This window comes from Chiloscyllium plagiosum, unplaced genomic scaffold (genome assembly GCF_037043375.1).
Source record: "Chiloscyllium plagiosum isolate Xiang-an unplaced genomic scaffold, Cpla_swu_hap1 HiC_scaffold_35, whole genome shotgun sequence".
Classification (NCBI taxonomy): domain Eukaryota; kingdom Metazoa; phylum Chordata; class Chondrichthyes; order Orectolobiformes; family Hemiscylliidae; genus Chiloscyllium; species Chiloscyllium plagiosum.
The window spans coordinates 31,519,273-31,543,565 of record NW_028270173.1 but is presented as its reverse complement, the minus strand read 5'-3'; the positions used below and the strand labels follow the sequence as shown (position 1 = coordinate 31,543,565).

Below are 24,293 nucleotides of genomic sequence, written 5' to 3'. Positions count from 1 at the left end.
TTCACCTATGCTCTCTTGTTTTGGACTCCCCTATCCTGGGAAGAGACATTGCCTCCTCACCTTATCCATGCCTCTCGTGATTTTATAACCTCCATAAGGTCACCCCCTCAGCCTCTGACACTCGGAAGAAAACAGCTCCAGCCTATTCAGCGTCTGTTGCTCAAACTCTCCAACCGTGGCAACAGCCTTGTTAATTTTTTCTGAACCATTCCACAACATCCTTCCTAACAGCAGGAGGATCAGAACTGAACGCAGTATTCCAAAAGCAGCCTTCCCAATGTGCTGCTCAGCTGCAACATGATGCGATTCACTATTTGATCAATAACGTAGTCAGCAATGAGGCAGCACCAAACGGTGATGATTATATATCCAGGAGCTGTCTGACTGTACTGTCACGCCACCAACTTTGAGTTCCATTTTCCAATAATGACATTGCACTAATTGGATATCGAACACATGTATTAGATATTTAATCATCACATCCATGATTAACTTTATTACATATTTAGATTAGTCTGACAGAGTTTTCAGCTCCCTGACGATTTGTATGTGATTGGGTAGGAGTCTGACTAACGTAAGGTGGTCTCCCTAATTCAGAATCAGTGAAACATGCTGGTTATTGTTCGAGAACAAGGCTTAACCATTCGGTAGTTGCAATGTATCCATTTGAAAGCATTTCGATAACCCGATTAAGTCAATGCTCCGTGTGTAAAGTTTTCTCAAAATGAACGAGTTGGATTGGTTAAGTGGTCAGTGGACTCACGCCGCTCGATGGGATTCCAGCTTCTTTCTATAACTGGAGAAAATGTTCCTTGGAATTGTTATCATTCACGGGAGAGTGTTTCGGAGACAAGCTGATGGAAGTACGATTTGTGCAAACAGTAAACGATTGTGTCACAGCCAGCGTAGAGATAGGATAATCGAGTCCCACCTTTATAAACCCAGCAGTGAAAGACCGACTGGGCCTGTCGCTGGGTCCCATCAGCGAGACACAGCACAAACCCGGTGGGGTTTCGGGTTGGACACTAAGCCGAATCTCGGGCTAGTGTCCAGGTCGGTCACCCCTGGTGGGGCCTGGAAGTGGAACTTCTGCAGCAGGGTGGTGAAGAACAGGAAAAGCTCCACTTTAGCCAGTGCCTCACCAGCACACACCCTCCGACCTGAAAAAGAACAGGGGACGGTCAGTACCTCACCCACACACACACACAGACAGACACACACACAGACACACAGACAGACAGACACACACACAGACACACACACAGACACACAGACAGACACACACACACAGACACACACACACAGACACACACAGACACACAGACACATACACACAGACATACACACAGACATACACACAAACACACACAGACACACACACACAGACACACACACACACACACACAGACACACACACACACAGACACACACACACAGACACACGCACAGACACACACACAGGCAGACACACACACAGACACACACACACTCACAAACACACATAGACACACACACACACAAACTCACACACACAGACACACACACAGACACACACACAGACACACAGACACTCACAAACACACACAGACACACACACACAAAAACACACACACACACAGACACACAGACACACACACAAACACTCACACAAGCAGACAGACACACACAGGCACACACACACACAGACAGACACACACACACATTCACCCACAAACACACACAGACACACACACAAACACTCACACAGGCAGACAGACACACACACTCACAAACACCCACACAGACACACTCTCTCACACACACACACACACATACACACAGACACACACCCACACAGACACACTCACACACACACAGACACACACACACACACACACACACACAGACACACAGACACACACAGGCGGACATACACACAGACACTCACACACAGAGACACTCACACACACAAACACTCACACACACACACAGACACACACACACACACACACTCACACAGACACACACACACACACACATAGACACACACACACACATAGACACACACACACACAGACACACACACACAGACACACACACACAGACACACACACACACACAAACACAGACACACACACACACACACAGACACACACACACACACACACACTCACACAGACACACACACACACACACACATAGACACACACACACACAGACACACACACACAGACACACACACACAGACACACACACACACACAAACACAGACACACATACACACACACAGACACAGATACACACACACACAGACACTCACACACACAGACACACACACACACACTCACACACACAGGGTTCGTTCATAAACCGGTGGAGTCCATTCGGTCACTCAAACCCCTTTCCCCATTTAGTAAGATCCTTGCTGATCCTCTACCTACACTCTGCTCTCCCACACAAACTATTATGATCCCAGCTCATGGTATTATTCCGTTAGGAAAGAAGACAGGGAAAGTGACTGAGGCGTGGGAGCACTTTGGCCTGTGTGATTGGAATTTCTATTAGTGTTAAAACAGTTATGGAAAAGGATAGAACTGATCAAAAAGTTAGAGTTCTGAACTGGAGTAAGGCTGAGTTTGACGGTATTAGACAGGAACTTTCACAGGTTATTCACAGGTAAAGGGATAGTTGGATAGTGGGAGGCCTTTAAGAACGAGAGTTCAGAGACAGTATGTTCCCGTTAGATGAAGGGCAAGGCTGGTAGGTGTACAGAATGCTGGATGACCAGAGAAATTGAGGCTTTGCTCAAGGCAAAGAAAGAGGCATATTATCAGGTACAGCCAGTTGGGATCGAGTGAATCCCCAGCAGAATATAAAGGCAGTAGGAGTATACTTTAGAGGGAAATCGGGAGGGCAAAAAGGGGACATGAGATAGCTTTGGCAAATTGAGTTAAAGAGAATGCATAACTTTTAAACTAAACTCCTTATAAACTGAGGAAACCTTTTTCTTAAAATTAGTACCTCCTTTCTGGGGAGCAACTGCTTTATGCATCCAACTTCAGCCAAGGCTTCAAGTGAACTGATTTTCCCAGCATCTTTAAGACCCTGATGATCATTGCAATGTATCTTTCTGACTTGCCGTTTCGGTCTCCTGATTTATTTTCTTCCTCACATCCTGACTCTTGCTCAGAGGCTTGTACATAACACCCATCAGCGTCTTTTAGCCTTTGCCGTTCCTTGATTCTACCCACACAGATTCTGTGCTTCGTTGTCACTTAATTTCTTAATGAGAAGGCAACCCAACCCCCTCCACCAATCTGGATTAGTGTTGCTGGAAGAGCACAGCAGTTCAGGCAGCATCCAAGGAGCAGCAAAATCGATGTTTCGGGCAAAAGCCCTTCATCAGGAATAAAGGCAGAGAGCCTGACCTCGTTTTTACCCCTCTGCCAATCTGTCTGTCCATTCAATAGAACATGTCTCCTTGGAGATGTAGCTCCCAGACCTGATCCCCTCACAGTTACATCTCTGTGGCACTGGCAACATCATATGGTGGCACAGTGGTTAGCACTGCCGCCTCACAGCGCCAGAGACCCAGGTTCAATTCCTGCCTTAGGTAACTATCTATGTGGAGTTTGCACATTCTCCCCATGTCTGTGTTTGGTTTCCTCCCACAATCCAAAGATGTGCAGGTTAGGTGAATTGGCCATGCCAAATTGCCTGTAGTGTTAGCTGAAGAGGTAAATGTAGGGAAATGGGTTTGGCTGGGTTGCTGTTCGGAGGGTCAGTGTGGACTTGTTGGGCCGAAGGGCCTGTTTCTACACTGTAAGTAATCTAAAAAAAAACCCACCAAGTTCAATCTGTGCCACTGGCTCATTTACCTTGTTTTGTAACTGCACACATTTAACTGCAACACCTTCAGTCCTGGGTGGACCATCCCCCTTCTGACAGTTGTCCACTTACCTGCTGTGCCTGAAGTTCGATTCCCAACCCCTTTCCATACCCTCTGTCCTATACTTGTTCAGGAAACTTTAATAACCTCTGATGAGCCCTTCTCCACCTTTAGCTAGTTGAACATTCTTGTGACCACTCTATTTAGCCTTTCCACTGGGATCCTGGTCTTATCCTGGTTCAGGTGGAGTCTGTCCCAACAGTGCAGTTCCTTCCTGTCCCAATACTGATGCCAGTGCCCCACAAGATGGAACCCCTTTTACCCCATACCACTCCTTTCACCTTGCGTTTTCTTCCCGAATGTTTTTAACATCCATCTCAATTTGGGCTCGGGGCATAATCCAGAAATTATAACCCTCGAGGTCTCTTTTCTTTAACTGTGTTCCAAATTCCTGATATATCCAAACAGGACTTCTTGCCTATGTTACTGGTGCTAACATGGACCACAGCTATTGGATCCTCCCTCTCCCACTCCAATATCCTCTCAAACTGATTTGAGATGTCCTTTACCATGGCACTGGGCTGGTAACAAACAATGCATGACTCTCGATCCTGCTCTCCAAGGATGCCATCTGTATCTCTACCATCTTTCTCCTTTGCTCTCCCCACTTGAATGGCCTCCTATGTCCCGGTGCAGTGCCCAGTTTGTTCCTAGTAGCTGTGGAAGCACATGACAGGACTGCATTAGGGAGGAGGGAGCTCCCTGTGGGGGGGCTCTTGGTTCCCGCGATGTCAAGAGTGAGTTTGTTCAGACCACAATGCCCTCTGTCACTGCACCTCGGGGGCTCTCTGTCTGTCCCACTTCCAACCTCCAAAGCTCTACGTGCTCCTCCCTTCCTTCAAATGCTTCGTTTGAGGGTTTCTGTAATTCAGGGGTACAGCCAGCTATGCACTGGAGGGGGTGGTGGGCACCACCATCATCAGCTACCAACGTGCACCTTAGCCATACAGTAGTGCCCCTGGCGACCAATGCCAGCCTTACATGAATGGTTCTATGGTGGTCAAAGACGTGGAGCCCGGTCATGGTCTCCTCTGTCACACAGATATACACCTTAGAAGCTGCCTGACCTAGTCACAGGGATGATAACCCCTGAGAAAGTTCGTTTGTCGGTGATGCCTCATTGGTATCTTTTTGAAGATGTGCGATCTGAAGCAGGAATTCATAACCTCAAAGGCTGGTCAAGAACAAAGGGCATTGGCTACGACAGCAAGAAAATTACACAGGACACAACCTGCTCGATTGGAGTCATTGGGCTCACCGCACTTTCAGAGAGAGGCCTCATAACCCAGTTTCCGCATATGGGTCAAATATATGTACAACATACAGTGCTCAGTAAAATCCATGGGTTTTCAACACAGATGGTCAGAGGGAGAGAGACAGGGAGAGAGAGAGAGAGAGAGAGGGGGGGAGAGAGAGGGAGAGAGAGAGAGGGAGAGAGAGAGAGGGAGAGAGAGAGAGGGGGAGAGAGAGGGAGGGAGGGAGATAGAGAGGGGGAGAGAGAGAGAGAGAGAGGGAGAGAGAGGGAGAGAGGGGGAGAGAGAGGGAGGGAGGGAGATAGAGAGGGGGAGAGAGAGGGAGAGAGAGAGGGAGAGAGAGGGAGAGGGAGAGAGGGAGGGAGAGAGGGAGAGGGAGGGAGAGAGGGAGAGGGAGGGAGAGAGGGAGAGGGAGGGAGAGGGAGAGAAATGGAGGGAGAGAGAGAGGGTGAGAGAGGGAGAGAGGGAGAGAGAGAGAGAGAGAGGGAGAGAGAGAGAGAGACGGAGAGAGAGTGAGAGAGAGAGAGGGAGAGGGAGAGAGGGAGAGCGAGGGAGAGAGAGGGAGAGAGAGAGAGAGGGAGAGAGAGAGAGCGGGAGAGAGGGAGAGAACCACAAAGGCAGCTGCCCTTGTCCACTCTGTTTTTCTCTAAAACCCATCGAAGTTTGTGAATTGAAAGAGCACCTGCCTCCAGAAACACAGTCTTCAACCAGCCATAACTGATCCAGGAAGGAGCCACGTGCTAACTGTTGTGGTGTTGGCCCCAGACCAGTTTTTGGATGAAGATGTGATTAATTATTGTCCTGTTATTTGACTGAAAGTGCTTCTAAGGCAACACTCTGCAGAACATTTTTTTAATGTTTTCTCCAATGGATAGACCATGACATCATGAGAGTACAAACATAGGCCATTCAGCCCATTGAGTCTGCTCTGACGGCTGGTCTGATAACCCACTCTGCTGCCTTTTCACCACCAGCTTTAATTCCCTCACTGAATAAAAATCTATCTCAGCCTTGAATAGACTTAATGACCCAACCTCTGCCACCCTCTGCTATGAAAAACTCCAGAGACTCACCACCCTCTTACCAGCAACAAAATTCCTCATCATCTCTTTGCTAAATGGGCTCCCCGTTATTCCAGATTCTGCCCTCTGGTCCAGGACTCTCCTATGCTGTCAAACAGCCTCTTTGCATCTACTGCGTCTTGTGTCCTGGTGTATAAAGCAGTTCAGACCTGAAAGGGTTAATTGACATCATGGAATGCGCTCCTCCCAATGAGTTATAAAGTGTCAGCGTTTGTACATTCAGTCACGTTGACCCCCCTGCAGTTGCTGTATTCTTAGATTGGACCCGATATCTCACAAGAGGAAATCGTCGTATCTCAGATATGATGCAACTAGTCATTCAGTAAGATGTAATAAACCTAGTTACTGTACATCGAAACTAAGGCTACCTTCTGCTCAAGACGTTGTGTCAGTCTCCTTCCCCATTGGATGTCAGTAACGCAGATGGATACCAATCAGAAGGATCGGTGGTAGTGAATCAATCCAAGATATCTCTCATGGTCCCAACAGGAACTGGAATGTCCCAGATGGGACCAGCAATAGTAGCAGCAAGATACAAGACCACGTTCACCCTGTACAGTTTACACCCGCGCTAAATGCTAAAGCATGTCTAATTGTGATATTGTGGAGTTCCTGCCTGTTCAAAATAAAGGTTGTTCTCAACAGTTCCTCATCTCACTTCAGAAATGGAAATATTTAACAACAGGAATACATGTCCCTCTCGTCCAGTTACCTGCAGAGAAAGGCATGAAGGCGTTTCTCTTCACAAAATTCCCATCAGCATCCAGGAAGTGAGCTGGGTTAAACTCCTTTGGAGTTTTCCATTGAGTTTTGTCACGCAGCACCGAGGTCAGGACAATAATCACGTACGTTCCCTGCAAACAAGAACAATAATTCGGAATGCGTTTCTGAGCCTGACTTCAATGGAGAGTGAATGAAGTGGGGTGTGTGAACCCAGTGTTGTACCTGATCCTGTTAGTTTCCAGTGGTCAAGGCAGGGCCCATACTTATTTTAAATATCATTGGGATTCCCCCACTATGAAAATTGCCACCCCCCGATTCACTAATTTCCAAATCAGTCCCATTTAATTTTTTTTTGTTTTCTTTCTCAGTCACTTTTTATTTTAGTTTGAAGGTCCTTCCAATTTCTCGCAGACACAGATTGTGAAACCCGAGCCTGGTTTATATCGTTCAGAACTACCTTTGGAATGAAATGTCCTTTCACGTGTGTGTCCTCGGTTGTTGAATGAGGAAGGTTCATGGGGACGATGTTGGCAAATCTCTGGATTTCGTGAATCACAGCCTCAGTGTAAGGCATTCGCTTTCGGTCTTCGGTTACAGGGACACGTCCGGCTCCTATCACCTGATCGATTTCTTCCTGAACTTTCCCTGAAATAGAGAAAGCTTGGATTGGGGAAACTGCCGTCAAACAACGGGATAGAAATTCATCAGTGACAGAAATTAGGCGCGATCAATGTGTCTTATGTTCCCCATTGGATATTCATCAACTTCAATAAACACAAAAGCCAAATACATACAACAAGCGAGTGGTTGTATTTGGGTCACTGTGTGCTCACCTTCAAGGTCAATGTTATCATTTTATTTTTCACTCATGGGACGGGCACGTTGCTGGCTCGGCCAGCAATTATTGCCCGTCCCTAGTTGCCCCTCGAGAAGGTGATGGTGAGCTGCCTTCTTGAACCGCTGCAGTCCACCTGTTGGAGTGAGACCTGCAATGCTGCTAGAGATGGAGTTCCAGGATTTTGACCCAGTGACGCTGAAGGAACGGGGATATATTTCCCAGTCAGGATGGCGAGTGGCTTGGAGGGGAACTTGCAAGTGTTGGTGTTGCCATGTATCTGCTGCCCCTGTCCTTCTAGATGGACTTGGAAGGCTGATTACAGATTTTTGGTGAATTGCTGCAGTGCATCTTATCGATGGTACACAGTACTGCTACTGAGTGCCGGTGGTGGATGTAGTTGATGCTTGTGGATGTGGTGCCAATCAAGCGGGCTGCTTTGTCCCTGGGTGGTGTGAAGCTTCTCGAGTGCTGTCAGAGTTGCACTCATCCATTTACTTGTGAAGACAACTGGACAACACTTCTAAAATAATTCCATGCCAATTTTGGAGTGACAGATATTTATTACCATTGAGAAGGATTCCATTGCAAGTGGATATTTACTGAGCCTAAATGTCTATGAAAATACCTGCTCGGCTCAGAACTCACCCAAGACAGGAGGACCCCGGGTGGAAACGCTTTCGGGGTTTCCTCAAAAGCAGCCCAGAAGGGGTCAAAGGTTTCAGGCCCCTGGACTGTGACCAAGTAACGAGGAGACAGTGTGTTCAGGAAGCAAACAAACAATCCAAGAGAGGAGCAAATTCCTGCAGAGGCTGGAGTCTGGACTGAAAACAACAAACGCTGGGAATCACAGCGGGTCAGACAGCAGCCGTGGAGAAAGAGGAAGCTGACTTTTCAAGTCCAGATGACTCTTTGTCAGAGCTGGGCTGAGCAGCTCTCGACTCAAAACATTAGCTTCCTCCCTCTCCATGGATGCTGTCTGACCCGCTGTGATCCCCAGCATTTGTTGTTCCCAGAACAATTCGCGAGAGTTCATCGGGAACACATGGAGGTGAAGTTCAAGTATCAAAGAGATCGGCTAAGGAACTAAACTCTCTGACCCCTAACCCATGTGTGGCCAAGTCATCAGGTTACACATGAGACTTATTGCTGAGCTATTGAACTGGATTGACAACAAGCCATTCCAAGGGACTGCCTGTGTAAAGTGACCTAAATCAACCAATGCCTTAAGGTACTGTACCAACAGGATGCATTGTATTGCAGGAAATACCTTGCCAAGTTGAATGTGAGAGAGATCGTTCTGCTCTGAATTACAATGAGAGACCTTGGTGATGTCCAGGAGGCCTGCCACTGCTTTGTTCTCTCGTGCAGCACGCTTGTCTACAACCAGTTACATTGAGGTCGAGATGAAGGAAATCGTTTTGACATTTTCTGAAAGGTTGCCTTGCCCTTGCTTCTGAAACATGTTTATTGGTATCATTGGCCATTCTTATCTCCGCAAACCCTTCTCGCCATCAGTCCATGTGAATCTGGCTGAAAGAAGCTCAGCAAGTTCTTGTCGGGTTCCTGATATTTCTGTAGAAACCCTCAGAATATTTAAGAAGTGCACATGCTATCCCCAGTGTTACAGACCACACCAAACCCGCTCAAAATATATCAAGAAGATCGCCTAAACCCCCAACATTTTCTTATTTTTAAAGGCAAGTGTGTTCCGGATACAATTTAACTGGTCAAACTACCAGGCTTGAAAGCAAACACACTTTATTCTTAAAACCCTGTTCAAATACAGACAAATAAGAAATTCTAAAAATTAATTGAACTGTGACTCTATTGAATTGCTTAATGAGATAATACATATGCTAACTACTACTGATTAGCTGTTCCAAGATAGTAACATCCCATAAACACACACTTGGCAAAGGCAAATTCAGTGAAACAGATTGTCTCATGCGCAATTCTCTAGTCCAGTCCATCCAGTGATAACTCTGAGAGAGAACTCGAGCGTTTTGCTTTAACAGGGAGAGATGAGTAGCAGCTTCCAAACCCCAACACGACTGAAAGTTAAACTAAAATCCTGGTTCTGTGGGAGCTTGACACCACCCCTTCCGGCTGCTTCTATTGTTCCAACTTTAAAAAAAAACAAAGCTCGCTGGGCTCAGAGCAGACCGCTGGGCTTCTAGTTTGCAACACTTGTTTTCAAAAGGACAAATCCTTCTTAAAGCAGCAGCTCATAACATCAGGTAAACATGGCTCTGGAAATTGAGATTAGAATACTTTAGTTGCTGATTCTAACCAGCACAGACCCAAACGACCTTTTATTGTGCTGTAGAGCTCCATGACTCTTAACTCCAATCATCTGTGCGTGAAGTAAGGTGTGTGATACAGTCTATTTGGATTTTTGAATTTTGAACCAGTGGCATTTGGATTTTCCTTGTGTCTGAAGGGGTTTAATGATTAACTCGTAAGTATTTCTGTCACTGTGGTGAGCTTTCTTAAAGTACAGTATGAGAGAAAGAGAAAGACTTCCTGGAGAGTTTTGTTTACCTTTGGAGAGTTTATGAGCGAACAGAATAAACAGAGTAGTATATTAGGCTTTCACACAGAAGATTCCGGAATTTGGGGAGAGGCTTAGGCGAGACATCCATAGCATGAGCTTTATGGCAGTTTTGACATTGATATCACGTTGTTATGAGTGTCACACTGGGTATAATCTCTGAATCTGCAGTGCACGTCATGCCTGGGAGAGTTACCTTGGGTTCAACTCAATTTCAGAAAGACTCCACTTGCTGACTCACTCACCATCAGCTCTTCCTGAGACCAACCAGTTGAGGTGTTACTGATTAAATTGACCAATTTCACACTGACCATGGGCCTAGTTCACTACTGACCTCGATAGTCCTATCCATATGATCAAGTAACAGTTTGGACACCAACAACAACTGACAAACACAAAGTTAGAGATTCCCTTACTCTGGATATCCGGATATTTCATCATGAGAAGGAGTCCCCAGCACACGGTGGTGGAAGTGGTTTCTGTGCCGGCACCAAACAGGTCAATGATTGTAATCAGCATGTCCTTCTTCTGAATTTCCAAGGCTTGGCCTTTTGATTCCTTCAAGACAAAATAGAATCAAGGAGAAGCTGCCACATTCTTGACAGAAATATCTTAGTGCAACCGGACGCAGCAGGAAGGGAACCAAATACATTCCAGACGACACAGTCCAGCAGCACTTCCCAGGAGGCTCCAAGGCACTGAAGGTGTCACCGAGACAGGGAACGGAACGTCAGCAAATCAACTTCCCAGCTCGGGGCGAACATACCCACAACTACGGCAGAATAAAGGAGAAGGTCCCACGTTCTTGGGGGAAATATTTGAGTGTGTATATTGCTGGACGGGTCTGTGTCATTGGGGGCAGTGGCTGTCTTGCTCAGAGTCAGGATTTCATGACTTCAGGCCACACTTCACAAATCTGAGTGCACAACCTCAGCTGAAATTTCAGCTCAGTTCTGAGAGGGTGCTGCACTATCAGAGGTGCTGCCTTTCACATGAACTATTTAACTGATTAAACACAGGTGTAATTCTGGGCTCCCTGCTCAGGGAAGGATGTGGTGAAACCTGAAAGGATTCAGAAAAGATTTACAAGGATGTTGCCAGGGTGGAGGGTTTCAGCTACAGGGAGAGGCTGAATGGGCTGGGGCTGTTTTCTCTGGAGCGTCGGAGGTTGAGAGGTGAACTCATCGAGGTTTATAACATCATGAGGGGTATGGATATGGTGAAAAGCCAAGGTCTTTTTCCAAGTGTGGGGAGTCCAAAAGTAGAGGGCACAGGTTTAAGGAGAGAGGGGAAAGATTTAAAAGGGACCGAAGGGGCAACTTCTTCACACAGAGGGTGGTGCGTGTGTGGAATGAGCTGCCAGACAAAGTGGTTTAGGCTGGTACAATTACAGCATTTAAAAGGCATCTGGATGGGCATATGAATAGGAAGGGTTTAGGGGGATATGGGCCAAGTGCTGGCAAATGGGAGTTGATTAATTCAGGATATCTGATCAGCATGGACGAGTTGGAGCCAAGGATCTGTTTCGATGCTGTACATCTCCAAGACTCTGGGTACATGTAAAACATCATGTTATTAATTTAACAAGGACAGAGAAGCTCTTCATTGGTGTCTTAGCCAATGTTTACACTTCTACCAAAAGAGTGATCTGGTCATTATCACTGTTATTAGTGTGGGGCCTTGCTGTACACAAATTAATTAACTCTTTCCCCTGTGTTACAACAAACGTCACATTTTAAAAATCAATCCTTCTTTGTAGAATGCTTTGGGACATCTCAATGACATGAAAGGTAATATATTGAGGAGTAAGACTTGGGTATGCAGACTATATTCATTCCTACTTTTGTACACTTGACAGAAGTCAGCAATATATTCAGCAGTGAACAAGATATTAACAAACTTTAGGGCGTCAAAAGTGGATTGGTAAAATGGACAGACGAAAGTGACCAGAAAGAATGGTGAATGATTAGATGAGATTACTTACAGTGTGGAAACAGGCCCTTTGGCCCAACAAGTCCACAATCCACCCATACATTTACCCCTTACCTAACACTACGGGCAATTTAGCACGGCCAATTCACCTGACCTGCACATCTTTTGGACTGTTGGAGGAAACCAGAGCACCCGGAGGAAACCCACGCAGACACGGGGAGAATGTGCAAACTCCACACAGTCAGTTGCCTGAGGCAGGAATTGAACCCGGGTCTCTGGCGCTGTGAGGCAGCAGTGCCACCGTGCCGCCCACAAGTGAAGTGATACACTTTTCTATGAAGAATGAGGGAAAGACAATATGGAGTCAACCATTTGATTGCAGAAGGAGACAGAGCAGATGGGAACCGACATTGACCACAGATACTGAGTGGAAAACCAATGGGAAACGTGGGTGGCTTTCAATCAGGAGCTATTCCATTGCCATCAGGAGCTAACTTGGGAAGCCTCAGGCCCATTTCAGCCCAGGGTGGGAATGATGAACCTGCCAGCCAATCAAAGTGGTGGGCACTGCCAGTGTTACACTCAGGCCTTCACCATAGATAGTCACTGCATCACCACAGACAGACAGCGGTGCAAGGGGTAAAGTCACTGGCCTGGGAATCCAGCTAACCCCAGGTCAATGTTCTGTGAACATGGGTTCAAATCCCACCTGTGGCTGATGGTGAAATTTTAATTCAATAAAATCTGGAATAAAGAGCTGGCCTTGCTGTGAAAGCCCACCTGGTTCCGATGTGGAAGGGAACATCTGGATTCTTACCTAGTCTCGCCTATACACGAAGGCAGAGCCACTGAAAGATAACAAAAAAGAGAAAATGCTGGAAAATCTCAGCAGGTCTGGCAGCATCTGTAAGGAGAGAAAAAAGCTGATGTTTCGAGTCTAACTGACCCTTTGTCAAAGCTTTGACTCAAAACATCAGCTCTTTTCTCTCCTTACAGATGCTGCCAGACCTGATAAGATTTTCCAGCATTTTCTCTTTTGGTTTCAGATTCCAGCATCTGCAGTAATTTGCTTTTAGCGACTGAAAGATGGTTGACTCTTTCCTGCCCTCTGGGCAATTTGGGAGGGGCAATAACTAGGCAGTACAGTGGTTACCACTGCCTCCCCACAGCACCAGGGAGCTGGGTTCCTTGGGTGACTGCGTGGAGTTTGCACGTTCTGCCCGTGTCGATGTGGGTTTTCGCTGGTAATTCCGGTTCCCTCCCACAGTCAAAGATGTGCAGGTTCAGTGGATTGGCCACAGGAAATGCAGGGTTACAGGGAAGGGTAGGATGCTGTTCGGAGGGATAGCTCAGACCCAATGGGCCAAATGGCTTCCATCTGCACTGTCCGGATTCGATGATTCTACCCCCTGTGATGCCCACTACGATTTGAAAGAGATGGTTTAGGATTGTGGGAATGGGAGAACGGAAGGGGCTGAGTGTAGGCTGATTGTTCTCAAAGCCCGATTGTGAAGTCGTGATGTTGTGGGAATGTCACAGGGATTACTGGTTCAGAACCCCAGGCTCGTATTCTGGGGGTATAACTGTGGATGCTGTCAATCTGAGAGAAGACCAGAAAGTGCTGAAGAAACTCAGCAGGTCAGGCACCATCTGTGAAGGGGGAAACAGTGTTAATGTTTCATGTCTGTCCTGGTCCTTCTTCCGAACTAATACGCTGGGGGAATCCTGCTGTGGCAGACTGCAAAACCTGAATTGAATGAAAATCTGGAATTAAAAGCTAATCGAATGGCAATTGTAAACCTCCTGTCGTTGAAGCCAATCTGGTTCATTCATGTCCCTCCGGGAAGAAAATTGGCCATCCTTACCTGGTCTGGTCTACATATAACTCCAAACACAGAGCTATGTGGTTGACTCTTAACTGCCAACTAAATGAGCAAAAAAGCTGGCCCCATCCCATGAAGATAGAAATCACTGTCAGGATATTGTCAGCTCCTTCACAGAGAACAGGCTTCGGGAGTTATTGAAAGAAGAGTTATTGAAAGGGTGGCACGGTGGGTCAGTGGTTAGCACCACTTGCCTCACGGCGCCAGGGAGCCGGGTTTGATCCCACCTTCAGACAACTGTCCATGCGGAGTTTGTTCATTCTTCCCCGTGTCTGAACGGGTTTTCCTTCGGGTGTTCCGGTTTCCTCCCACAGTCCAAAGTTGTGCAGGTTAGGGTGGGTTGGCAGTGCTAAATTGCCCCGTCGTGTCCATGGATGTGCAGGCTAGGTGGATTAGCCATGGGAAGTGCAGGGATAGGTGGATGGGTCTGGGTTGGATGCTCTTTGGAGGGTTGATGTCGACTCGATGGGTCAAACGGCCTGATCTATGATTTGAACTCAAACACAAAATGAAGTGCTAGCAGACAATGAATTGGGAAGTTGAAAGCAGAGATGGGACACCTTCCCTCTCCCTATCGCTCAGAGTAGTCTTTTGATTGGTCATGATGTGCCTGAGCATAAAGAATATCCCATTCTGATATTTGTCACCCATGAGTCCCAAGGTGGAGGGTAAGGACAGACTTGGAGGTCCTGGCCTCCCAGGAGTATGATACCTGAGGTGGTGGGGTGAGGCCTTCAGCTAGGCCTTGGCTTCAGAAAGGCTCCTGTGGACAGGAACGCTGCCCTCCGACCTCCTCGCCTTGAGCTGAGAGGAGCCCAACTCAGCTGCACGCCCTACCATGGTGTCAAAATGTCCCACGGTCTCCAAAGGCACTTCCTGGGGTTTGCAGGGTGGGGGAGGGGCACGGGGAGAGAGGTTGGTGATGATTAAATCCCACTCACCCTGGGGTCAGACTTTGGGAGGCAGCTGTTGGTTTGCATAATATCCGAAGTTGGCACAGCCATCAAGAGGCCCCTTAGAAAAGAATCAGACAAAGTCTTTGGCTCTTTATTGTCAGGGAGTACAAGGGTGAGGAAGTGACCTTAAACCTCTACATAGGGGGAAAGGAAGCCTGGCATAGCTTCAGCTGGTGCACTGTATCCATTGTGACATTACACTTTGAGAAGGATCTTGGAGATGTGCGGTGGGGGCAGAATATTCCGTGACGAATAAATGTATTCCTGAGTGTTGTACCAATAGCCGGGATGGCAGAGAGACTGTGGGAGCTGGGGGGTAGAGCATGGTGGGGTTTGTTTATTCCCCTCAGAATGAAGAAGGCTGAGGGGAAACTGAATGGAACTGTTCAAAGGCATGAATGGTTTTGTTTGGAAGAGTAAAGTCAAACTGGTGTTGGGGGGAGGGTGGGAGGTCAGTGGACTCGGGATTTCAGGTGATTTCCAAGAGACCCCGCAGAGCTGACAGGAAGGAATGTCTGTTTACCTGCACCGTCTATTAAGTGATGGGGCTTCCACTCTGAAGACAGCGGTGGAGACAGACTCAGAGTAACATCTCGATAATGAGTGGACAGGAAGGGTCAGGGGGCTGTTGAGGCTGGATCGTTAAGCGTATGAAAGACTGAGATAGGAAGGTTTTGAATCAGTGAGAGAACCAAGGGTTATGGGGTAAAGAGTCAAAGAAACGTGGTGCTGGAAAAGCACAGCCGGTCAGGCAGCATCCCAGGAGCAGGAGGGTTAATGTTTCGAGCATAAACTCTTCATCAGGAATGTGTGCCCTCATGCTCGAAACGTCGATTCCCCTGCCCCTGGGATGCTGCCTGACCTGCTGTGCTTTCCCAGTGTCACACTCTTCGACTCCGATCTCCGGGATCTGCAGGCCTCACTTTCTCTGAGTTGATTGCGGGGTAAAGGCAGGCAAGTGGAGTTGAGGCTATCATCATCTCACCGAATGACAGAACAGATTTGATGGGCTGAAAGGCCCATTTCTGCTCCTATCTCTTACGGTCTGTGTCTTATTTGTAAGAGGTGGATAAATACTTGAAGGGAAATGAGTGATAGGGCAGTGGGGAAAGAATAGGGGAGTGGGATAGCTCTACCTGGGAGCAGCCATCGATTCGATGGGCCAAATGACCTCCTTCTGTCCTGTAACACCCTACAATTCTCTGAAGGAAAGTTGTCTCTCCTGTCTAAGTTCACCATTAGACTTCAATCCACTCTGGCAGCACAGCAGAGATGAAGGGCTGGTCTTAATGGATGTGAGGTTTAAATTCATTTGTCTCAAAGAGATTGACATCCCAGACAACATGAGCAGAGGACGGCTCCAAAGCACTCAACAACACATCCAGGTGTAATTTGAGGGACGTTATTCAGGGAAAATAACGTGTAAAATAAGTAGAAGCTCCTCACCAATTATATTCTGAGAAGACATCTCTCTCACGTTGTAAATTGCGAGATTGAAACTCATACATCCTTCAGGGATGTGTAATCGTAATGTCACTGGAATCATCATCGCTATGCCAGGCTAATGTACCCATGCCCCTACATGTGTTCAAATCCCTCCATGGCACATGGTGAAACTTGAATAAAAATCTGCAGTTTATAGCTGGTCTAATGGTGACCATGTATCAAACTGTCGATTGTTGTAAATAATCCATCTGGTTCACTGATAACCCTTAGGAAAGGAAATCTGACAGTCTTACCTGGTCTGGCCTACATGTGACTCCAGACCCACAGCAATGTGGGTGACCCCACTGCCCTCTGGGTAATAAATGCTGGCCCAGCCCCTGTCACTCACATCCCATGTCTGAAACCAATGCTACATCCTGGACACAAACATCCACATGATGTCATGAGCACTACGATCAGAGAAATCATCAGATACAGTGAGCGCTTGAAGCTACAGATTCGTAGTTCCATCCAGAAACTAGGGGCAGCACTGAGTGACATATTAACAGATGTTTAACACGGAATCTTCCTCCATCAAAACCCACAAAGTCCCAGTATGGAGTCTGAAATCTGGGGAGATTCCCCTTACTGCTGGAAAGGTGTGTCACTGTACCTGCTGATGCCTCAGAATTAAGGCCTCGTTTAGGGTCTGAATGCTGTTCTCACTCAAGGTTTCTTCAGCCGCTTTGAAGAAACTGTCGAAGATTTCCATCATCTTATCTCGAGTTTCAATCATCTTCCTGCGAGCCGGAATCAGAAATCCCAGAGATGGATAAGAATTGTACAGCTGGATTGGAACAAGAACATAACCAATAAGTTCAGGCCTTGAGTTGATAAGTGACTGTTCGTCTGTAGTCGATGAGTTGGCCAAGTAACTTATGGTGACATAAAACAAAGAGCTGCTGGAAATCGGAAACAAAAGCAGGAATTTCTGGAGAAACTATAAATTCTACAAGAGAGACGGTTTGCACCTTAATAGGTTAGGGACCAGCATTCTGGCAGGCAGGTTTGCTACTGCAACACAGCTACATTTAAACTAAGTAGCAGGGGGGAGGGGACAAACTGGAAGTTTAAGAAGGAAATTGAAGGGAAAGTTAGAACAAGAGAAGTCAAGAAAGACAACTGTACCAATGAGGCAGAAAACTCAAAAAGGGACCATGCTGTAAGGTTGAGTGAAATAGGAGTTGATGGGAAGGGTGAGGGCAGTAACAAATTAAAAATACTATACATGAATGCACGAAGCATTAGAAATAAAATGGATGAACTTGAGGCTCTTTTGGAAATTGGCAGATACAATATTGTGGGGATAACTGAGACATGGCTTCAAGTGGACAGGGCCTGGGAAATGAATATTCAAGGCTACACATGCTATCGTAAGGACAGACTGACGGGCAGAGGGGGTGGGGTGGGGTGGCCATGTTGGTAAGGGATGATATTCAGTCCCTTGCACGGGGGCCCTAGAATCAGGGGATGTAGAGTCAGTATGGATAGAGCTGAGAAATTCTAAGGGTAAAAAGACCCTCTTGGGAGTTATCTACAGGTCCCCAAACAGTAGTCTGGATATCGGATGTAAGTTGAATCAGGAGCTGAAATTGGCCTGTCGCAAAGATGTTACTACAGTTGTTATGGGGGATTTCAACATGCAGGTAGACTGGGAGAATCAGGATGGTATTGGACCTCAAGAAAGAGACTTTGTGGAGTGCCTCAGAGATGGATTCTTGGAACAGCTGGTGCTGGAGCCTACCAGGGAGAAGGCAATTCTGGATCTGGTATTGTGCAACGAACCAGAATTGATCAGGGACCTCAAAGTGAAGGAGCCATTGGGAAGTAGTGACCATAATACAATAAGCTTCAATCTGCATTTTGAGAGGGAGAGGGTACAATCGGAAGTGACAATATTTCAGTTGAATAAAGGGAACTATGGAGCTATGAGGAAGGAGCTGGCCAAAGTTCAATGGTGCAATCCCTTAGCAGGGATGACCGTGGAGGAACAATGGCGGATATTTCTGTGTATAATGCAAAAGATGCAGGATCAGTTCATTCTAAAAAGGAAGAAAGATCCCAGGAGGAGGCATGGGTGGCCGTGGCTGACGAGGGAAGTTAAGAAACATATAAAGTTAAAAGAGAAAAAGTATAACATAGCAAAGATGAGTGGGAAAACGGAGGACTGGGAAGCTTTTAAAGAACAACAGAGGATTACTAAGAAGGAAATACGCAGAGAAAAAATGAGGTACGAAGGTAAACTGGCCAATAATGTAACGGAGGATAGTAAAAGTTTTTTTAGGTATGTGAAAGGCAAAAAATGGTTAAGACTAAAATTGGGCCTTTGAAGACAGAAACAGGGGAATATATTACGGGGAACAAAGAAATGGCAGAAGAATTGAATTGGTACTTCAGATCTGTGTTCACTGGGGAAGACACAAGCAATCTCCCTGAGGTAACATTGGCTGAAGGACCTGAACTGAAGGGAATTTATATTTGCCAGGAATTGGTGTTGGAGAGACTGTTAGGTCTGAAGGTTGATAAGTCCCCGGGGCCTAATGGTCTACATCCCAGGGTACTGAAGGAGGTGGCTCGAGAAATCGCAGATGCATTGGTGATTATTTTCCAGAGTTCAATAGATTTGGGATCAGTTCCTGCGAATTGGAGGGTGGCTAATGTTGTACCACTTTTTAGGAAAGGTGGGAGAGAGAAAGCAGGAAATTATAGACCAGTTAGTCTGACCTCAGTGGTGGGAAAGGTGCTGGAGTCTATTATAAAGGATGAAATTACGACACATCTGGATAGTAGTAACAGGATAGGTCAGAGTCAGCATGGATTTATGAAGGGGAAATCATGCTTGACTAATCTTCTGGAAGTTTTTGAGGATGTAACTCTGAAGATGGACGAGGGAGATCCAGTAGATGTAGTGTACCTGGACTTCCAGAAAGCTTTTGATAAAGTCCCACATAGGAGGTTAGTGAGCAAAATTAGGGCGCACGGTATTGGGGGCAAAGTACTAACTTGGATTAGTATTTGGATAGGAAACAAAGAGTAGTGATAAACGGCTCCATTTTAGAATTGCAGGCAGTGACCAGTGGGGTACCGCAGGGATCAGTGCAGGGACCACAGCTTTTTACAATATATATTAATGATATAGAAGATGGTATTAGTAATAACATTAGCAAATTTGCTGATGATACTAAGCTGGGTGGCAGGGTGAAATGTGAGGAGGATGCTAGGAGATTACAGGGTGACCTGGACAGGTTAGGTGAGTGGTCAGATGCATGGCAGATGCAGTTTAATGTGGATAAATGTATGGTTATCCACTTTGGTGGCAAGAACAGGAAGGCAGACTACAACCTAAATGGAATCAATTTAGGTAAAGGGGCAGTACAATGAGATCAGGGTGTTCTGGTACACCAGTCAATGAAGGTAAGCATGCAGGTACAGCAGGTAGTGAAGAAGGCTAATAGCATGCTGGCCATCATAACAAGAGGGATTGAGTATAGAAGCAAAGAGGTTCTTCTGCAGCTGTACAGGGCCCTGGTGAGACCACACCTGGAGTATTGTGTGCAGTTCTGGTCTCCAAATTTGAGGAAAGACATTCTGGCTATTGAGGGAGTGCAGCGTAGGTTCACAAGGTCAATTCCTGGAACGGCGGGACTACCTTACGCTGAAAGACTGGAGTGACTGGGCTTGTATATCCTTGAGTTTAGAAGGCTGAGAGGGGATCTGATTGAGATGTATAAGATTATGAAAGGATTGGACACTCTGGCAGGAGGAAACATATTTCCGCTGATGGGTGAGTGCCGAACCAGAGGACACAGCTTAAAAATACAGGGTAGACCATTTAGGACAGAGATGAGGAGAAACTTCTTCACCCAGAGAGTGGTGGCTGTGTGGAATGCTCTGCCCCAGAGGGCAGTGGAGGCCCAGTCTCTGGATTCATTTAAGAAAGAGTTGGATAGAGCTCTCAAGGATAGTGGAATCAAGGGTTATGGAGATAAGGCAGGAACAGGATACTGATTAAGGATGATCAGCCATGATCATATTGAATGGTGGTGCAGGCTCGAAGGGCAGAATGGCCTACTCCTGCACCTATTGTCTATTGTCCATTGTCTAATCTAGTCCCACTTAGACTCATAGAGTCATAGAGCTGTACAGCACAGAAACAGACCCTTCAGTCCAACCCCTCCATGCCGATCAGATATCCCAACCCAATCTAATCTCACCTGTCAGCACCCGGCTCATATCCCTCCACACCCTTCTATTCATATACCCATCCAAATGCCTCTTAAATTTTGCAATTGTACCAGCCTCCATCACATCCTCTGGCAGCTCTTTCCATATATGTACCACCCTCTGCGTGAAAAGGTTGCCCCTTGGGTCTCTTTTATATCTTTCCCCTCTCACCCTAAACCTATGCTCTCTAATTCTTGACTCACCCACCCCAGGGAAAAGACTTTGCCTATTTATCCTACCCATGTCCATCATAATTCTCTAAACCTCTATAAGGTCACCCCTCAGCCTCCGACGCTCCAGGGAAAACAGCCCCAGCCTTTTCAGCCTCTCCCCATCGCTCAAATCCTCCAACCCTGGCAACATCCTTGTAAATCTTCTCTGAATGCTTTCAAGTTTCACAACATTCTTCCAATAGGAAGGAGACCAAAATTGCACGTAATACTCGAACAGTGGCCTAACCAATGTCCTGTACAGCCGCAACATGACCTCCCAGAGTACTCAATAAAGGAAAGCACACCAAACGCCTTCTTCACTATCCTACCTACCTGAAACCTCACTTTCAAGGAGCTATGAACCTGCACTCCAAGGTCTCTTTGCTCAGCAACACTCCCTGGGACCTTACCATTAAGTGTATAAGTCCTGTTAAGATTTGCTTTCCCAAAATGCAGCACATTACATTTATCTGAATTAAACTCCATCTGCCACTTCTTAGCTCATTGGCCCATCTGATCAAGGTCCTGTTGTAATCTGAGGTAACCTTCTTCGTTGACCACTACACCTCCAATATTGGTGTCATTTGCAAACTTACTAACTGTCCTCTTATGCTCGCATCCAAATCATTGATGTAAATGACAAAAAGTAGAGGACCCATGACCGATCCTTGTGGCACTCCACTGGTCACAGGCCTCCATTCTGAAAAACAACTCTCCACCACCACCCTTTCTTCTACCTTTGAGCCAGTTCCTGTATTCCATGAGATCTAACCTTGCTAATCAGTCTCCCATGGTAAACCTTGTTGAATGCCTTACTGAAGTCCATATGGATCACATCTACTGCTCTGCCCTCATCAATCCTCTTTGTTACTTCTTCAAGTTTGTGAGACATGATTTCCCACGCATAAAGCCATGTTGACAGTCTTTGCCTTTCCAAATACATGTACATCCTGTCCCTCAGGATTCCCTCCAACAACTTGCCCACCACTGACGCCAGGCTCAGTGGTCTATAGTTCCCTGGCTCGTCCTTACCACCCTTCTTAGACAGTGGCACCACTAGCCAACCTCCAGTTTACCGGCACCTCACCTGGGTCTATCGATGCTACAAATATCTCAGCGAGAGGCTCATCAATCACCTCCCCAGCTTCCCACAGAGTTCCAGGGTCCTGGGGATTTATCCACCTTTAACCGTTTCAAGACATCCAGCACTCCCTTCTCTGTAATCTGGACATTTTGCAAGATGTCACCATCTCGTTCCCTACATTATGTATCTCCCATGTCCTTTGCCACAGTAAATACTGATGGAAAATACTCGTTTAGTATCTCCCCCATTTTCTCTGGCTCCACACAAAGGCTGCCTTGCTGATCATTTAGGGGCCCTATTCTCTCTCTCGTTACCCTTTTGTACTTAATGTATTTGTAAAAACTTTCTAAATTCTCCTTAATTCTATTTGCCGAAGCTATCTCATCTCCCCTTTTTGCCCTCCTGATTTCCCTCTTAAGTAAACTCCTACTGCCTTTAGACTCTTCTAAGGATTCACTCGATCGATCCTGTCTATACCTGACATATGCTTCCTTCTGTTTCTTTACCAAATCCTCAATTTCTTTAGTCATCCAACATTCCCTATTCCTACCAGCCTTCCCTTTCACCCTGACAGGAATATACTTTCTCTGGATTCTTGTTATCTCATTTCTGAAGGCTTCCCATTTTCCAGCCATCACTTTACCTGCGAACAGTTGCCCCCAATCAGCTTTTTTGCCTAATACCGTCAAAATTGACATTTCTCCAATTTCGAACTTCAACGTTTAGATTTGGTCTATCCTTTTCCATCACTATTTTAAATCTAATAGAATTAAAATATTCTGGACCCAAAGTGCTCCCCCACTGCACTCAGTCACCTGTCCTGCTTTATTTTGTTGGACACACTTCACAAATTCCTCTCCATCTAAACCCTTAACACTATGGCAGTCCCAGTCTATGTTTGGAAAGTTAAAATCCCCTACTATAACCACCCTATTATTCTTACAGATAGCTGACATCACCTTACAAGTTTGTTTCTCAACTTCCCTCTGACTATCAGGGGGTCTATTATACAATCCCAATAAGGTGATCATCCCTTTCTTATTTCTCAGTTCCGTGAAAATAACTTCCCTGGATGTATTTCCGTGAATATCCTCCCTCAGTACAGCTGCAATGCTATCCCTTGTCAAAGACATCACTCCCCCTCCTCTCTTGCCTCCCTTTCTATCCTACCTGTAGCATTTGTATCCTGGAACACTGAGCTGCCAGTCCTGCCCAACTCTGAGCCATGTTTCTGTAATTGCCATGATATCCCAGTCCCATGTTCCTAACAACGCCCTGAGTTCATCTGCCTTCCCTGTTAGGCCCCTTGCATTGAAATAAATGCAGTTTAATGTATTAGTCCTTCCTTGTCCCTGCCTGCCCTGACTGTTTGACTCGCTTCTGTTCTCAACTGTCCCAGTCTCAGATTGATCTCTTTCCTCACTATCTCCCTGGGTCCCACCCCAGCACCTTACTCGGTTAAATTCTCCTGAGCAGCTCTAGCAAATCTCCCTGCCAGTATATTAGTCCCCTTCCAATTTTGGTGCAATCCGTCCTTCTTGCACTGGTAATTCCACACACACATCACCCTCTGTCTGAAAACGTTGCCCCTTAGGTCCCTTTTATATCTTTCCCCTCTCACCCTAAACCTATGCCCTCTAGTTCTGGACTCCCCCACCCCAGGGAAAAGACCTTGTCTATTTGCCCTATCCATGCCCCTCATGATTTTATAAACCTCTATAAGGTCACCCCTCAGCCTCCGATGCTTCAGGGAAAACCACCCCAGCCTATTCAGCCTCTCCCTATAGCTCAAATCCTCCAACCCTGGCAATGTCTTTGCAAATCTTTTCTGAACCCTTTCAAGCTTCACAACATCGTTCCGTCTTCCCTTTTTATGTTGTTGTGTGCCCAGCACCCTCTCCTAGCACCAGACCCTGTCTCTGGGGACTTTATCCCTCACTGCCACCATGTGCTTTAAACCAACATAGTGTCCTGCGCTTTCAGCTGCCAGTCAGAAGCAGTTGTGGCTGTGAGAGGCCTGTATATAACACTCTCCCCGTGGCTGCATCCACCCCATCTCTATTGAGGGTTTTCAACTCCTTATGTACTGTAACACTCCTTTCTTTATATCTGCACACTGGATCTCTGAAACACCTCTCTAGT

The 24,293-nt window shown here is 46.4% G+C and overlaps 1 protein-coding gene across 1 annotated transcript in view; it reads right to left on the bottom strand.

Moving 5' to 3' along the window:
• Nucleotides 1-456: 456 nt before the first annotated feature.
• LOC148140610 (cytochrome P450 2K1-like) overlaps nucleotides 457-24,293 on the bottom strand; it is a 36,672-nt gene continuing 12,835 nt past the window's right edge. The window contains exons 5-9 of the mRNA XM_087979468.1: nucleotides 17,245-17,418; nucleotides 10,792-10,933; nucleotides 7,444-7,631; nucleotides 6,976-7,117; nucleotides 457-1,160 (exon numbers count right to left, since the gene is read on the bottom strand). Of these exons, the coding sequence (XP_087835594.1) occupies nucleotides 982-1,160; nucleotides 6,976-7,117; nucleotides 7,444-7,631; nucleotides 10,792-10,933; nucleotides 17,245-17,418 (825 nt within the window). The 3' untranslated portion in view covers nucleotides 457-981. The remainder of the gene's footprint in view (nucleotides 1,161-6,975; nucleotides 7,118-7,443; nucleotides 7,632-10,791; nucleotides 10,934-17,244; nucleotides 17,419-24,293) is intronic.